This window comes from Erythranthe guttata, chromosome 12 (assembly GCF_056151865.1).
Source record: "Erythranthe guttata isolate IM_541 chromosome 12, IM_541, whole genome shotgun sequence".
NCBI lineage: Eukaryota > Viridiplantae > Streptophyta > Magnoliopsida > Lamiales > Phrymaceae > Erythranthe > Erythranthe guttata.
In genome coordinates this window covers 15,112,764-15,131,147 of record NC_142544.1, presented here as the reverse complement: position 1 = coordinate 15,131,147, position 18,384 = coordinate 15,112,764, and the positions used below count along the sequence as shown (strand labels likewise).

At 32.7% G+C, this 18,384-nt stretch overlaps 2 protein-coding genes across 2 annotated transcripts; both read left to right on the top strand.

The window, feature by feature from the left end:
- The first annotated feature begins 1,227 nt into the window (after positions 1-1,227).
- Positions 1,228-2,667, top strand: LOC105954203 (adenylate isopentenyltransferase). The gene has a single exon (XM_012977876.2). It carries the CDS (start codon positions 1,427-1,429, stop codon positions 2,426-2,428), a length of 1,002 nt encoding a protein of 333 aa, XP_012833330.2. The 5' UTR covers positions 1,228-1,426; the 3' UTR covers positions 2,429-2,667.
- An 8,941-nt stretch (positions 2,668-11,608) lies between these two features.
- On the top strand, positions 11,609-12,127 carry LOC105954156 (uncharacterized). The gene has a single exon (XM_012977832.2). The coding sequence runs from the start codon at positions 11,609-11,611 to the stop codon at positions 12,125-12,127; it is 519 nt and encodes a 172-aa protein (XP_012833286.2).
- The last annotated feature ends 6,257 nt before the right edge of the window (positions 12,128-18,384 follow it).

Genomic DNA, 18,384 nt, shown 5'->3' with positions numbered 1-18,384 from the left:
TATGATATTTAGAGAATTAGTTACATGTATATAATATATCCCAAACATAACATAATATATTCACCTATATAACAAATACATTAAGAATTCTATGGTTGACATGTAACATGTTGAGGAGGTGCATAGCAAAATAGCCTATATATCCTATGTCAATGGAGAAATAATAATGCCGATTAATTAGGTAATTAGGGGAATTTATAATTAGCTCATTTTTTTTAATCTTATATACCAAAGTAATGTAGTCTTCTATTTTAAATGTACATCAGTAAATATGTATGTATGATTGGTGAAGACATGGTCCGATTTGGGAATTAATGATGACTCGTTGATTTTTGGGAGAAGCTTTTAGGACTTTCGGTTTTTTTTTTTTCCCCTTACGTTTAAATTAAATTAATTATTCAATTTAATTTATTGAGTTGGTTAGAGAATGTTAATATAGTAAATTATAAACAGTACGATTCGAGTACGATCAATTTTTACTAGTTTCTTATTGTAATCTGTAAATTCTTACTAATTTCGTACCGTAATCTGTAAATTATTAATATCGTATTAGGTGGTACTTAAAATCAATGAATATAATTATTCACTAATTATTTTCTAGGCACGAATTCAATCGTTTAGATCTCGGACACTAGATAATTCCTTTTTTGTTTACGATTTGTACATATAGACCTCGTTAATCCATGTGTAACATGTGGCGACGTTGATTGCGAACAAGCTTAGCTTAAAGAGGACATTCTGCATATTTATTGTATTGATTCTTTGGTAACAAAAAATTGAAGGATATTTCGATAAACGATTTTATATTTTAAAATTTTATTTTCTTTTCTGATTCTTACCCGATTAATTAAATACCATTTTAAGTATTCATTTTTAAAAAAATTATCATTTCAGATGAGGTGGTCATTCAATATGACATTATACTGATCCTGATGAAAGATGAAAAATGTCGTATGTTCGAATTCTACACCACCATTCATTTCCATATATATATATATATATATATATATATATATTGCAAAACGACATGTGCTCTGAATAAACGATCAACTGTTGGAATTCTTTGAATACAATAAATAAATGAAAAAAAATAAGATTTTCTTTTTTGATGTAGATTTGAATCATCGTTCATCAGGTTAAAATAATTACGGCCGTACAAATGCCATTAACAGCGATAAATATTCTATATATTATTTATTTCCTACTAAAAGTAAAAAAGTAAAAAATATGGCAACTGTTGGAATTTCACACACACACACAACTGTATGTATATACACCAACTTTTGATTCAGTGTACCAACAAAGTACACACATATATAATATATATATAGACACACACACACACACAAATACGCAGACATATATATATATATATATATACACACACACACCCATATCTCTCTCTGTGTGGGCATTTTTTGTACTGATGGTTATGAGGAAATTAGTATCAATCTTTAGAAAAAGCAATGATCGCTTTCCATGCATAAACTACGCCGCCGTCTGCTTTACAAAAACACCTTCTTCCGCCAGGCGAATCCACATGTACACTCGCGCCGCCGCCGTCCTCCGCCGCAAGAAGAAAATAGTCGTAATTATGGGCGCAACGGGATGTGGAAAGACCAAACTCGCCGTCGACTTGGCCTCTAGATTCTTCCCATCGTCGGAGATCATCAACTCCGACAAAATCCAAGTCTACCGCGGCCTCGACATTACCACCAACAAAATCCCGTTCGCCGACCGGAGAAACGTCCGCCACCACCTCCTCGGCGACTTCGACCCGTCGGATTCCCACCCGGAGTTCACCCCCTCCGACTTCCGGGCATCCGCCTCCTCCGCCGTCGCCCATATTCTCTCCCGCCGCCGGACGCCGTTCGTCGTCGGCGGCTCGAACTCGTTCGTCTACGCGTTGCTGGCCGAGAGATTCAACCCGGAATCGGACGTGTTCGCCGCCGAGTCGTCGGGCTCGGCCTTCTGCAGGGAGCTTCGCTACAGCTGCTGCTTTATCTGGATCGACGTTTCCTTACCGGTGCTGAACCGGCATTTAGCCAAACGAGTCGACCACATGCTCGACTCAGGGATGGCCGACGAGTTGGCCGAGTATTTTAAAAATCAACGGTCCGACTCAGTGAGTCAACGCGGGCTGAAGAGGGCGATCGGGGTGCCCGAGTTCGAGAGGTACTTCAAATGGGGGATGGGTGACGTGGAGGAGGCGGTGGGGGCCATCAAGGAGAACACGTGCCAGCTGGCGGAGAGGCAAGTGGGGAAGATCCTACGGTTGAGGGACGCGGCGGGATGGGAGCTGAAGAGGGTGGAGGCGACGGCGGCGATTAGAGCGGCGGCGGAGGGGGGCGGGGGGGCGGCGGATATATGGGAAAGAAAGGTGGTGGAACCAAGCGTGAAGATTGTGAAGGAGTTCTTGATGGAGTAGGTTTAAATTATCCAGCTATTTCCAGCTCTTCTTTTCCCTCTAACAATCACCATTCTATCTCTCTCTCTCTACTCTTTCTCTCTCTTGTTTGTTATGAAAATATGGCAATTGTTTTGGATCCATGTGTACATTGTAGTAAACTTATTTCTCTTTTATTTTTTTATTTATCTATTTTATTAGACATTTCTCAGTGTTTTGGAGCAGAATTTAATAATAAAATATTGGAGTTTGGAGGGAAATGCATATATATATATATATATGATAATTTTGTCCTGTTTTATGAAGTTGTTCACTTGTCTTTTATTAATAAGAGTTTTTTTCTCTTTTTTTCTTTTCCTGATATCTTGGTATTTTCGATTTTATTTATATATGAACTTTTGATACTATGGTCCAAGGTTTGCCTTTTTCATGCGAGTTACTGTAAAGATTATCTGGCCCATATGACATCATTTCAAGTAAAACTGAAATTTTGGTAATGAAAAATCAACTTTTGAGGATACTTACTTTTTTTTTTCTTTTTTTTTTTAAATAAAAATAAGGGCTAAATACAGTTTGCCCCCTTAAAGTATATAGTTGGTAATACTTACCCCTTTAACGTTACAAATGTAACACTTATCCCCTCATTAATAAATTTAATGGTAAATATTTAATTTTGATTGATGTGACATTTTTTCTTCCCAAATTATCCTTCTAACTATTATATTGATGCATATATAAAAAGTGGTATGATTATATAAGAGTCATATACTCATTAAAATAACTATATAAACTAAAAAATCATAATTAAAATTCGAATAATTGTTAACTTTGTATTAGCTACAAATGAACATAAAGTAAAATAAAAATGAAACTAAAATTCAATGTTTTTCATTCGTAAATTTACAATACTGAAATAATAAAATCAAGTTGTCGTTTTTTTATTATTACATATTCATTATTTATATACTGGCTAGAAGGACATTTTGAGAAGAAAAAATTTCACATCATTAAAGTCATAGTTTTACTATTAAATTCGTTAATGAGGGGGGGGGGGGGGGGGGTAAGTGTTACATTTGTAACTTTAAGGGGGCAATCGTTACCAACCCTATACTTTAAGGGTGCAAACTGTATTTAGCCCTAAAAATTAAAAGTAAATCTATATTTTTAAATAGGGTTAAATACACCTATCGTATGTAACACTTACCCTTCAAGCACAATTTAATTTGTATTTTAAATTCTACCTTAAAATTTTCTTCTTTTATTGAAAGAAATCACTAAAACAATTAATTATATTATCAACTAAAAATATATGTTGAAAAATGCAATATTTAAAAGTTTAAAAATATTATATTGCGCCGGGTACATATTTAATAAATAACATCTAATTGTTGTTGGACCAATTAATTAAATATATTCATATCAATAAATTTTACGAAATCAATACATAACTAATAGTAATTTTAAGTATTTAAATATATTTTAGTTTATTAATTTCTTAAAATATACTTTCATTCATTATCATACAATATACATTACTTTTTAATTTTTTTTCTAATAATTTAATTTTAGTTACTTTTCAATTGTTTATGATCTAATAATTATTAGATTTTTATGTTTAATATGTTTTAAATTATAAATATAAAATAATTAATGTTGATGGGTAAGTGTTACAAATGATACTTTAAGAAAGTAAGTGTTACATATGTTATACTCCACGGGTACAAAATGTTACGCATTGAATATTCTGAACATTAAATTATATCGGTTTTGTTGATGTTATACCCGCTAAAATACACCGTATAATTTTAAACAATAGACACATAATAACACGCACACCAATCTATATGTATGCTTAGTGAGTAATTATTTATATAAATTAATTTAAAACCATCAGGTGTATTTCATTAATACATTGGATGTGGCAGCATCTCATCGACTACATTATATGAATGATGAATTAGAAATAAATTTGGGAATATCCACACTCATCCGTACTCAATCCTTCGAATTATGTCATAAATATTCAAAATCTAACATTATATATGAAATTGACTAAAGTTAATTTTTTTGAGGATGGATTCACTTTTGGTCATTATGAGCATTTTGTTGTCTCATTTAAATTTAAATTTTGGTCAAATGTGTTTATAGTCCCTCAACTATACATCATGTCCCACTTTAGTCCTTCATCTTTAAAATACGTCAATTTCATCCCTATTTCAATTTTATGAACCTGAACCCAACCTTTTAACCCGGTTTCGGTTTCGGTTCCGGTTCTGAACCAGAGCGTGGTCAAGTCAAGGACTATTATGTACTCCCTATTTCATTCATTATTGAACAACTATTGTGTACACCATTAGTGACATCATCATTGAGTACACGTCAATAACATGAGAAAATAAAACAGAATTGAAGATGAAATAGTAAAATACAATATGTGTGATTTGCCGTTCATAAAAACATATCAAATGCCTCACATTTTAGCTACATGCATGCATGCACATTTTGGCTAAATGCAAACCATAATTTAATGAAATTCTGTTGCACTCATTTAATTTGCCTCCGACTTTTCTGGGGAAAAAAACAAACAACCACTAATTTGAATTTCATTCAAGCAATTTTTTTATTTTTTTTTGCAATTTATAATTAATTAATGACAATAATGAATAGAGAGACAGCAAATAAAGTGAAGTGGTCCTGATCCTAAAAAAAAATATTATTTTCCAATGTTTTCTTCTGCTCTGAAACGCTGCAGTTTTGAAGGTGGTTTATTTACATGCTTTAATGATGCAAAGTTTTCATCTCCTCTTTGTCACATCAAAAAATAACTAGCTACTAAGGCCATCTCCAACAGTTGTTTAAAAATTGGTTGTCTATATCTATAATTTAAGAGACGAACAGTGTTATACACCATTACTTTTAACCTCACACTCCAACAATATTGTTTATATTTTACACAATTATTATTTTTTATTTATTTAGAAAATTTTAGTTTAAATTAAATTAAACAACTATATTTCAACGAGCAAATTCGAACGACCATATTGTAACGACCATTTAAAAATTTATTTGAAATAATAATATTATTAATAAAAATTAATATTTCTTAATAAAAAGACTAAATTCAAAAAATTAAATTCCAAAGTTTATATATATATATATATATATATATATATATATATATATATATATATATATTAATTTAGTTGTGCAAAGTTTTTTGGAATTTAATTTTTTTAATTTAGTCTTTATTATTAAGAAATATTAATTTTGAATTTTCCGTAAATTTGGAAATTAAAAGGAAATGGGTTGTAGTTGTTTTATTATTTTTTATTTTTGCACAATTGGTTAAAGTTGAACTTTGGTTTTCCAAATTTGAGAAACCAAATTTACAATTTGTTAAAATTTGCATTTTCCCATCATGTTGTTGGAGTTCTGTTTTTTACCTCAAAATGTGTAAAAAATGCAAATAATAGATTTGCATTTAACTGTTGGAGTTGCCCTAAGGAACTTATATATACATTGCCAGAAGGACATTCTGCCATTTTTCTCACAATTATTAATTAATTAATATATATGCTGAAATTCTCGATTTTCATGTTCAAAGTTAAAACGGACTCAGTTGATATATATATTTGATTATAAAAAGGTTAAATTACGACTACACCCTTGAAGTATGCTAAAATAACTTTAAGGCCCCTGTAGTATTGGTAATTACAATCAACCAATTATGAATCATTGTTAGAAACCCGAACATAATAATGCACTAGATAAATTATTTCGTTAGGATTCTAAACGGAGTATTAGTTTCAGGTAGTGGCGAAGACAACATAGAGTAGATAGAGTGACATAACTCTCCTAACATTTATTAAATCCTTATTATTTCATATAAAATTTATAAATTTTCATCTATATGGTAGCATTAACGGCCCCGCAAGAAACAAATATAGTGCATATCGATCCCCACTACATGAAATCTTAGCTTTGGTAATTTCAGAGGTGTGGATGTAATTACCAATACCACATGGACCTTAAAGTTATTTTAGCATACCTTAGAATTGTAGGTGGAATTTATAAGAAGAAAAAAAAAAAAAAAACCAAAAAATGAGAAGAAGAACAATATGTGGGAAAATTTCCTTGTAATTAAGTTTTTCCTTTGTAAAGTGAGGACCTGACTCTTAGGAGGCTTTTGAGATCCTACACCGGGTGAAATACACCGGGTAGATCTTTACCATTCATATACACACAAACACACACACACCCACATTGGTATGTGTAGATCAACGGTAAAAAATCACCCGGTGTAACCTTCACCGGGTGTAGGATAGATAAAACCCTCTTAGGATAAATAGAGCTTTTATTATTTCAGAATTCCAATCGGACACAGAAAATCCAGGAAACCTATGATTGACCGCAAGAGAACAGAAAATGAGGATTTATTATGAATCGGAGTCCCAATCATAGGGTGGTTTAGGATTCAATTTTTCATTATCAGATGAGCTCTCCAGCTCATATACTTGCGTTAAATATGGGCAGTTGGCATGCCAGTTTATGTATTAAAGGTGGACTAAAAAGGTGATCCTAATATATGTATATGTATTAATTAGGACATCGCATATAGACATACCCCTTTGAAATATCTAATTGACGAAAAAAAAATTCTTATGTAAGAAAAATTGGTTTTATTTCAAATTTGGATGTTGACTTAGATGAAATGACTAATCCATAATAAAATTATAGAAGTAAAGAGATTAGTTCGTGTAAAAAGGAAAGGGAAAAAAAAAGGATAGAGGGGTTACAAGCTCATCGATCTTCTTCCTCAACCCATCCACTATCCCAACGGAGAGATTGAATTTGCAACTTTCACTTCTTCTTGTTCTTACTCTACTCTCCTTCACCGCCAATAACATCGTCAACATCTAACGAATCCAATGGCGGCAGACAACCCCGATGTCGTCGTTGGCGCAACCGAGGAACTTGAAGCCTTGGCCCTAGATTGGTTTGGAGCGGCGGCGACGTGGCGAAGGTTTCAACGGAGGGGAAGAGTGGTTGGGGATCGATGAATTTGGAATTTGAGGACGGTGATGGGTTCAATCACGAATGGGTTTGAAAACTTTTAGATGGTATGAAGGTAGGGTGAATGAGCCGAGCCCGCCAGAATTTTCAGGCTCAAGCTCAAGCTCGTGTCAAATTTTGCGAGCTCGAGCTCAAGTTTATCGAACTTTCATTTTCCAGGTCCAAGCTCAAATGGAGCTGACTCATTGACCTCTCGAGCTGGCTCGGCTCATTTACACTCCTACATGAAGGTGGTAGTAGCGACGACAATGGTGGGGTGATGTGCGTGTAAAGTGGAATTGTGTGTATTTGTGTATTCCTGCAATTTTTGGGTTTCAATTGAAGAGAGTTTTCTTGAAAAATCAGGGATTGAACTGCAAATTTAAAATTTTTATTTTGGATCTCACAAATTCTGGGTGAATCTGTAATTTCGAAATTTATGGTTTAAATGATGTTTATGTCTTTTCATGCCAAAAAATGCCTCCCGGATTGCAAAATTGGTCAATGTAGTGCACGATCAGGGGTTAGGGTCGGGGTTGCATGGCTTTGACTAAGTTTCAAAGTGGGGTAAATACTAATTATCGTGATCACAAAATGTTGTAACTTATTGGAATCCTACAATTGTTGAAATGTGATATAGATTCTTTCCAAAGTAGAGTTCATCATTAGGATTCAAACTGTAAATTGAGATAGTTGGAAGTATTTTTTTGGAACGTCTTAAGGATAATTGACCAGTTGAGCCCTAGGCTGTTCAAAAAAGACTGTTGCGCGGTATTGAGCCGATGGTGGATGGTCTCTTCGGCAGTACTCATATTGGAGTCGGGTCATTAGCATAATTGGAGATTAACTGTGTTGATGGATGAATCGGCATGCGTCCGGGCATGCCTATTGATTGATTAACATGGTCATTGCATGGTCGGTGTTATAAGATAGTAACGGCTAAGGGAGTCATAAAGCAGATATACAAGTGCATGAACAATATCATTACCATGAGAATCTCCATGGAATTCTTATTTGATATTCAAAATTATTGTCGTGAGAATCTCCATCAAATTTATAATTGATATTCAAGAATTACTAGTTGAATATTGTTCTTTACTTGTACATAGTTGATTATATTGTTCGACCTGATCAGATTGTTGTCCCTAACATTTTGGCTTGTTTTTAATAGAACGATTCTTCTCTAGAACAAGTTGAATATTTATATTGTTTATTGTTCTGATTATTACTGGATTACACTGTTTTTCACTTATAATCCTCACTAAGTCCACTTGACTTACTTCTCTTTAATTTTCCGTCTTATTCGCAGTGACAGGTGCTATAAGAGGACAATTGTGTTGACTGCACTAAGGAGTAAAGTTACTTGGAAGTTTTATAGAGTTTAATCTAGTTGTATTCTCGCTTGCCGTTAGTCCATCTAGCGCCTTTCGGTTCCCATAGCCGGTCTCTCTCCGCGTTGAGTAATGATTGTTATTCAAGAGTTGTGTATGCGAGATTATTTGTGGGATTTGTTTGTCACGTGTATTTGATTTACGATGTGATTTTATTGGTATGAGATTAAGTTGTAATAGTGACTCGTTAGAAGTCATTGTATTTATTTATTGAAAAAGAAAAAAAAAAGTACTTTGTATTTCGATAGCGGGCGTCACAATAACAAAATAAATCGATTATTAATATGGGCCACAAATTAAGGTCCATAACGTGTTTTTACTATCTAAGTGCTTAGGCTTTACAAATGTTCGGCACATGCCAAAGTCAAGAAACCTAGCTCGTGTCTATAAGATGAGGGCTTTGATGCATGCAAAAAGATAGACTCACAAAGACATATAAATCAACAAGAGTCTACGTGTTCGCGATCTCTTCCTTATACTTATAAAATTCTATGAAATAAAAAAATCCATAAAAAAGAATCACAATTGAAAAAAAATTGCGAAATTAAATTGGAAATATTTGGAATGCCATTAGAAATTTCAAAAAAAAATAAAAATTAAATCGTATGTCTTTGTTTAATGAGTTAAATCAATAGTCAATATTAAAAAAACTAGTCCCATTTATTAAAACATACAATAAGTAAAATATTGTTGTATAGAGAATATTAAATAATTATTTAACCAAATATTTCAGAATAAAATCGGATTATTTTCGATATCAAAATTGGATCCGAAATCAGAATTTCCAAAATATTATATGTAATTTTAATTTTCAAAATTTTGTAAAAACTTAAATATCAAAGGATATCCGAATGAAGCTACTTATTCCAAAATTGAAAATTTTTGGGTCGACATAAGCAAAATTTGGGAATTTTGTTCCGACTTGTACCCCTGGTCGTCATTATCAGCCGTAGTATGGCTTGGGCCACGGTGTTGGGTTACACATTAATATTGTAGCCCGTTCTAAAACAATTCTCAGTTACGATTCTTTGATTTTTTACAGTGGAAAGAATTATTTTCGCCTATCGAAAATAAAAGTTTGAGATTTCTTTTTTAAAGAGATAAAAGAAAAGTAGAGAGCGAATTATTGAGAACGATACTCGTAAATATGAAACGATAATTAGCAAGCTTCACTGTTCAATGAATTGACATGGATATCAGATCAAATATCAAGGTTATCCAATTTTTTTATAGATTGATACAAAACCATGATTGCAAAATCATCATCGTTCATTTGGTCAACTTATCTTAAGCTCCAATTTTAAAAAGGACAAAGAAGTCTCAATCAATTAAATCTATAATCAGTTGACTTTCATCAGCATAATTTTAGTCATTGTCTTGGAACTTATTTTCGAGATTCCTCCATGTTTCTTATTTAAATAAAAAAAAAAAGCAATTTCTTAAATTCTAGCTAAATAAAAAAAATAAATAAAAAAAATTGACATTTCCCCTTTTTTCCTATTATTAAATATTAATCATAAAATATGTCATAGTCCAAAATTTTGGGCCCATTTTCAACATCGGTTTAACTTTCTTAACCGACACCTTAAAGTCAATAATTTTGACCCTTCATTTATTTTTATTTTTTTGAGTAAAAATTTTGACCCTTTATAAACATATGAAACATGTACTCGCTTAATTTTCAAAAAAATGTGTCACTTTTCACGTTGGTACAAAGTCTTAAAAATCTTTATAAATTATGTCTTAATTTTAAGAAATTAGATATTGATAAATCAAGATACCCTTGTTTACTAATTAATGCAGAAAACATGTTGAATAGTTAATAATGATATAATTAAAAAAATATGCAATTGATGCAACATTGAAATTAAAGAAATTCTCAAAAAGAGACCATATTGCGGAACGGAGGGGAGTGTATGGTAATGATTTTCGACCCAATACAAGTTGGTTAGATATTGAACCAAGGATGACATAAAATATCTTATTTAAAATTATATTGGCAAACTTGCGCCAAATATTTGAATAAGAATATAATCATCTAGAAATTCATATATAACATACTAAATCACATAAATCTCATAAGATGTTTACATTTTATTGAACAAATTATATGCGACGAGCTCGATCTAAAAATTACTGCCAACCGCTATCGCAACCATTTCTTTTGTACTCCACGAACTGGACCACTTTTGCGACTAAATACATTTAAATATTAATCCTACTAATTTAGAAGCTGCCGATAAATTTTGTTGATATTGACCTTCACTAAATGAGACACAAATGTCAAATTATGGCAAAGTGACAAGTTGGATTATGACCTCTGACCCACAAATTATAACATAGTAATTAATCCATAATATTCAATTAAAGTGTTTGGAATTAATTAGCTTAATTTATTTAAAAAAAGAAATGCAAAAACTAACATAATTCAATCACACCGATTTTAAATATACAGTCAATTACGTGTTACTCATACATGATTTTTAGAGCAGCCGTTAAGAAAACAAATGATTAAATAAATTAAAAAAAAACCAGAAAAGAGCGGTTAAACCAAACAAAATATTTTGGTCAGAAATCGCATACCAAATCCAAACAAATTGATTTTAATTTATTTATTTATATTTTTATTTCAATTTATTAGTTAATTAATTTTTGTTCTTGGTAAATTCTTCCCTATATATAAGCAAACACCCTCCCTTCCCTGAAAACATTTTTTCGATACTAATTTTAGTAACAAAAAAAAAAAAAAAAAAAAACCATGAGCCCTTCGAATTATCAAGACAGTGACCAGATGATGAAAGGAGTGACGACGATGATTAACGGCTCACGTCCCTCGCCGTTAAGAATCAACAAAGATTCTCACGCCATCCACAAAATTCCGTCCAAGCGGCAGCAGCCGGTGATCATATACACCCACTCGCCGAAAGTGATCCACGCGCAGGCGCGTGACTTCATGGCTCTGGTGCAGAAACTCACGGGAAAGTCACGCGCGGAGGGTGGCGCCGCCGCTGTGAAACCCGAGCCGGAGGAGTCCGGATTGGCGGTGTCCTCCGACGGAAAAGACGGCGGCGCCGTTGAGAATGTTAGTATTGTCGGGTACGATGAGACGGAGTCGTGCTCGATGCTGACGACGGATTGCCCGCCAATGTACAAATTCCCTAACTCGTACTTCGATGCTCCGATTTTCACGCAGAGTTCGAATGATATTTTCTGTTCGACGAGGCCAGCCAATCAGATTTCGCCTTCACTCATTGAGATGATGAATAATTTCTCGTAACCCGATTATTGGAGGTGGTGGGTGGCGTTGCTCTTTTTTTTTTTTTTTTTTAATTTATTTATTTATAGAATTTTTATTTAATTTAGGTTAAATTTGTTTTCTAAGATTGATTGATTGAATCGAGTTTTAGAAGAATGTTTGATTTATTATTTGGCAATCGAAAGGGAGGAAAGATGGCTGTCCTTCCTGCAGTTTTGTGCTGTTAATAAAATTCTATTTTGACTTTTCATTCAAGGTCAACGCCTACGTCGCTTTCTATTATTATTTTAATTATGGGTAAATTACAACCAACCCCAGATGTATGGTCAAATTACGAAAACCCCTCTCTTGTTTGGATAATTACAACTACTCCCTTAACTCCTCAAACTTAGTGGAATCTTCGAGATTGTATGAAATATTATCACTTTTGTACCTGTTTTATCCCATTTGAACTCCACATTTTGAAGCAAGATGATCATAATATGTGTTTTTCGGCTTGTATATATCATATTGTGATGCATCATAAACTGTATTTTTACAAAAAAAATGAGTACAAATTAGAGCACATTTCATGAAATCTAGATGATTATGTTGAATTTGACATCATAAGGGTGAATGCATAAGAAAAAATCATAGTTGAGGGGGGTAGATGTAATTATCCAAACAAGAAGGGTTTTTTTTGTAAATTGACCATACCTCAGGGGTGTTTGTAATTTAGCCTAATTATTTGTGGGTATTTAATTGACCATATATACTTTGGATTCGTATAGTTGGTGAACATGTTTTTTTAGTGTAGGTCAATTAATGGAAAGGGATTTTGATTATATGCCAACTTGGAATTCGCCAGTTAGGACATGAAATATGTTCACATGGGGCTTGTTATACATATCAATCTCAAAGTCAATAGTAACATATATTTATATATATAGATGATGGGTCAACTATCTCTTTGGCCAATTTCATATGATAATAAATCATACTTTTTAATCCATGCACATTAATTTGATCTAATTGGTAGAGTAAGAAAGTTTACTATTAAATAACTGAGTTCGAATTTCTTTTGAGGCCTTCTCCTCCTTCTCACCTCATTGCATGCACGTACAAATTGACTTCTTCTTTCTTATTTGGCTAGATAAATTAACATTTGTGTATTTTGTTGTTTGATATACATTTGATTTATACACAAATAAATATTAGACATGAAAGAAAACATAAAACAAGATAAACTTCACCAATTTTATTCCAATACATGTAACCAGGCGGATCTAGGGGGTGGCCAAGTATGCTATGGACCACCCAAAATAACAATAATAAATTTGCCTTAGTGGCAAAGATCTCCAAGTTGTTAGATATGGTCATGAGTTCGACTCCATTATGGTCAAAAAATCTATTGTTTACTTTTTTTGTCTAAATTTCTTTTGAGCCCCTCTCCCATAAACACATTATATTATATCTATATTACTATTTAGTCCACCCAAAATTCAAAATATACAAAAAAGTCCTAAATTGTTTCTTGTTTTTTAGCCCATCTCCCCAAAAACACATTATATTATATCTATATTATTATTTAGTCCACCCAAAATTCAAAATATACAAAAAAAGTCCCAAATTTTTTCTTCTCCTAATTTATCCAAAAAAAAAAAAAAAAAATTCAATTTTTTTTCCCTTCTCCTAATTAATCCAACAAAAAAAGGTTCAAATTTTTTTTCCAGGGGCGCTGCCCCCGAACCCCCAAAAATTTAACCCGACTATACAGTAAATTCTTGGACCCGGCACAGCCGACATACCCTGAATTTTCGTTCTGGATCCGCCACTGCATGTAATAGTTCGCTTTTTGTCCAACTCCACGCTCAATAACCCACAACGACGACAACTTCAATCGGTGTCTAGCACAAAGCTCATAAAGCTAAAAATCATAATTATACCCAAACACACATAGTTGACTCACTGGACTCAATTCCTCTTCACATGAAGTGTTTGATACTCAAATTATCTGTCTCGCAAGTGTTTTCACTTGCCCAATACCAATCACCCTATATTGGAGAAGAAAACATAAAAAATAATGTATGACCGGTGTTATGTTTTCTCCCTCCCGTAATGTTGTATATATAGCTACAAAAGTTACGGTAGAGTTGTCTCCGAATTAATGCCCTCCATGTATGGCGACAGTTGTTAAAGTATGCGCTGAAAAACGACATGGAAAAGGAAAGAAGGTATCGACAGAGTCAACGAAATGGATTAGGGTACGGTTTTGAGTTGATTTCAGTATAAGTGACTGGAGAGAGTGATCAAGATCGTCCCAAACAAATGGACAATCAATGACATATGTAGCTCCATTGCACACATGATTAAATTAATATATAGGGAAAAAAGCAAAAGCAAAAACAAAAAAAAATAAAAATTAAGCCATGGGTGGCCATGGCTCCCCTCTCATTTTTTTCTTTTTTTTTTCGTCGTTTTTGTATTGTGCTCCTCTAATCTTCAATAATTTAGTTTTGTATGAAAAATAAAATTAATATTTTTAATTGAAGAAAATAAAGAAAGATAATAAATGAGGCTAACAAATAAGATAAGGAAGTTACGGGTTACGACTTGGAACAAAAGACGAGTCCACCCTTGGGCAGGGATGGACTCAAGCCGACCCTCACTCTAAAAAAGTTCCATTAAATTATACATATATAATTAAGTCCATTCAATTTTTATTATTTAATCTACCCAAAATTTAGAAAGTTTATCACTTTCAATCTTCTGATATTTGTCAACAAAAAAAAGTCGTCTTTTTTGTTGGGGGTGGGGGGGGGCGGCTGCCTCCTACCTCCAAAAAGACAATTCTATAACAAAATTCTAATTTAGTCATTCCTGGAACAATCATCGGTCATTTATTTTCTTTTCGTAATTTTTAAAAGATATCCGCCCCTGATGGATGAAATCCTGGTTTCGCCACTGATCAAAATTCATATGTTTACTACAATAACATATGGGCCAAAATGATATTCTTAAGTGAATTGGGCCAAGACTTATTTTTCTCATGAGTAGCCCAATACCGAAGTCAGCCCACTACCCGGTCAAGGTATTAAGCATTTTTTTATTATTTTCTATTAAATATAAGTTCTGCAAAATGAGAAAATTGCAACTTCTCCCCTCTTGTTATTGCTTGGGTTGAATAATACTTTTATTGGAGACAATGACATATGCTTGATTGAGTAAAAAACTTCATATTCTTCTTCTTAGTTTTCTTCTCGATCGACTTAAGTAATCGTTTTTAGACTTTTCATCACGAGAGGTTTCCGTCTTATTGCAAAATTACTAAGAATTTTTATATTTAGTAGTTAACAATCTTGCAATATGTTAGAGTCTAAAATGGATTCTTTCAATACTTTTATCGATTTTTTTTTTTTTTGTCTTGTAGCAAAACGCGAAGTATTGGAATGTTGTCCTTTGCATTCTTGCAGAATCATGGGAAGCAAGATATAATAAATAGTTCCAATGCTTGGTTCTTGATTTGACTTACAAGCGTAAACTTCTTGAAATACAGTAGTTAACAATATATATCATACTTAAAATTTAAATAGAGTATAGGTAATGTAAATGTTTGGTTCTTAGGTTGATTACGAGAAAACGGGAGAAAGTTGGAATAGGCGTTTGAAATCTTCCCACGTATGCTGGCAAAGAAATCTCGCGAAACCATCTTGCAACTCGATCACCATATCAAAGTATAGAAGAACTTCTAGGACAGGTACTATTTAGATTTTGGAATTAAGTTTAATATATATTACTATATATTATGAGCACTTAATTTTTGTATCTTTGTGTAGTTCGATTTCTTGGAAGATCATGTAACACGTATCGTAATCTTCAATCTGTTGGAAGATGACAAACAAACAGCAATTTGAGATAAGTTAATTAGTTTATTTCCTAATTAGTTCCTCCGGGCTACTTAGTTAGACTGAAAGTAGACAGTTTACGACTTGGTTGGCGAGTTTAGAATGATAATAGAAAGTTAAGGCTAAAAATGAACAGCTTAGTTTGAGAATTTAAACTGAAAATAAACATCTTCGATGAAGATAATATTTTTCCAATGATGTTGGACGGTCGGTGGCTTGAGACTAGTAGGGGAGTGGCGGAAGTGTGGATGAAATGCCATGAATTGAATATGGTTCTAAAGACGGATGAGCTGGAGGAAAACAATGTATGTTCGCTATCTAAGCAGTGCGAGAGACTTATAGCAAAACGGGAACATATGATTGATCTGATTTATAATGATATTAATGTCCAGAGATATTTAGCAAATTGCCCCGATTATTAAAGTGAGGTGGGTAAAAAAAGGCGGGATAATTGGAGTCGAAATAGGGAAGGGAGAAATCCTAGCCATTGGAGTGCCCTTAACATTCTATATAGGATTCCTTCTTATCAAAAAAAAAAAAAAAAAGTCTTTAAATTAAATTTAGGGCAGTACTGTTCACACTCCTAAACTATGGGAGTTGTATCAGTTTGCCCCCTTGAATTACAAAATGTCTCAAATACCCCTCTCTATTTAAATTTTGTTTGTAAATGCTGATGTGGCACTTTGACTTTATGATTTGTAGCTAAATTTTTCACTTTTGGACATTTTCTGACCTATTTTGCCCTTCTATTCAATTATATATATATATATATATATATATATATATATATATATATGTGTGTGTGTGTGTGTGTGTGTGTGTGTGTGTGTGTGTGTGAGTATTAAAGCTTTTTTCACTGGTTTTTTTTTTGCTTATTTTGTCAAGTTTTTTGCTCCATATTTTTTGGTTTCTTTTCTCGTATTTCCGCTTTTCTTCTCCTTATTTAAACACTAAAAAACTACTTTCTTTTTCTTCTAAAATTTATTAAAATATCGAGTAACAACTTAAATACACAAAATTCTTGTACTTCGCGTTACAAGACATCTTATAATGCACAAAAATCACCCCAAAAGTTATGCATTTAATTAAGGGCATAAACACAAAATGCACAAAATTAAACAAAAAGGACAATTAGCAAACATATCGAATCCAAAAATTAAACACAATTAAGAAAATAATGTAAACCATCAATTCACTTTAATCACAAATTCATAACAAAATCGACAAATACAACACGTATTAATTATATAATTATTGAGTTTCTTACAACAAACCCCCAAGGGCAGAGAAGTAATTGCACATTTAAATTAAATGTGTTAATAATTTAATGGTTGACCATAAACTCGAGGGCATATTGAAACGTTTTGTAGTTCAGGGGGCAAACTGGTACATCCCTTATAATTTAGGGGTGTAAACTGTACTTTGCCCTTAAATTTATGACCCTATTAAATAGCCTTCGTTTGTTAAACATTGCCAGATACTAGCCAGCAGTGTTTCAAAATTTGCCCAGACTTGGGCCACTTAGCTGCAAACAACTGGCCTTATTGAATGCTCAAATTGTTGACTCTAATTTCACATTTTGCACTTTCTTTTTTTGTTTTGTTTTGTTTGTCTTGAGTGTTGATTAAGTTATGGACATTGCAATTATTTGAATATCAATTAAAAGAAGACTATAAAAAATACAGAAAAAAAAAAAATCAAACTGGAAATGGTCATTTAATAATGCTTAAATTATTTTAATTAATACAATCAGATGAAAGACCTAAATCAAATATTCCCTGAATCACTATTATTGTTAATTTTAAGCGCAGTTAGCGGGTCACACTCACACCAAATCAATCACGAATTTTTTATCTCTCTCCAACGTTGCCACTATGTCGTTGGTTTTGTAGAGCCTACATACATCTGGTGAAATACACCATGTAGTTTTACACTGTTAATTTATACATAACACGCATATACGTGTATGTATGTGTGATTAGTATTTAGTTATTTATGTAAATTTACTGTTTAAAACTATATGATGTATTTCACCATATGTAGAATCTTATAAACTCTGTGTCACCCATTGTCAATTTTTTAATGTTTGAACTGTATCTCCAACATTAAATAGTGGTTCATTATTGATTAATTATTCTAATCGGACAACCAACTATATAATATTGTACACACATATAATATAAGAACTTTAAGTAAGTGTGTCCATTTCACACAAGTTGTCATGATCAGGGAAAAAGACTTATAATGATTGATCATATGAACATTGTGGAAATCCAGGGCCAACCTAAACTGTTCAAAATTAAAATGTTAAACTACTTCTAGAAGAAATAAGGATGTTGTAATTTTTACACTCTATCATTCGAATTAACGTCCTTAGGCGAAATTCCCGTTTGG

Excerpts from the sequence above, each read along its gene's own strand:
- LOC105954203 (XM_012977876.2), top strand. The coding sequence starts at position 1,427 with ATGGTTATGAGGAAATTAGTATCAATCTTTAGAAAAAGCAATGATCGC.
- LOC105954156 (XM_012977832.2), top strand. The coding sequence starts at position 11,609 with ATGAGCCCTTCGAATTATCAAGACAGTGACCAGATGATGAAAGGAGTG.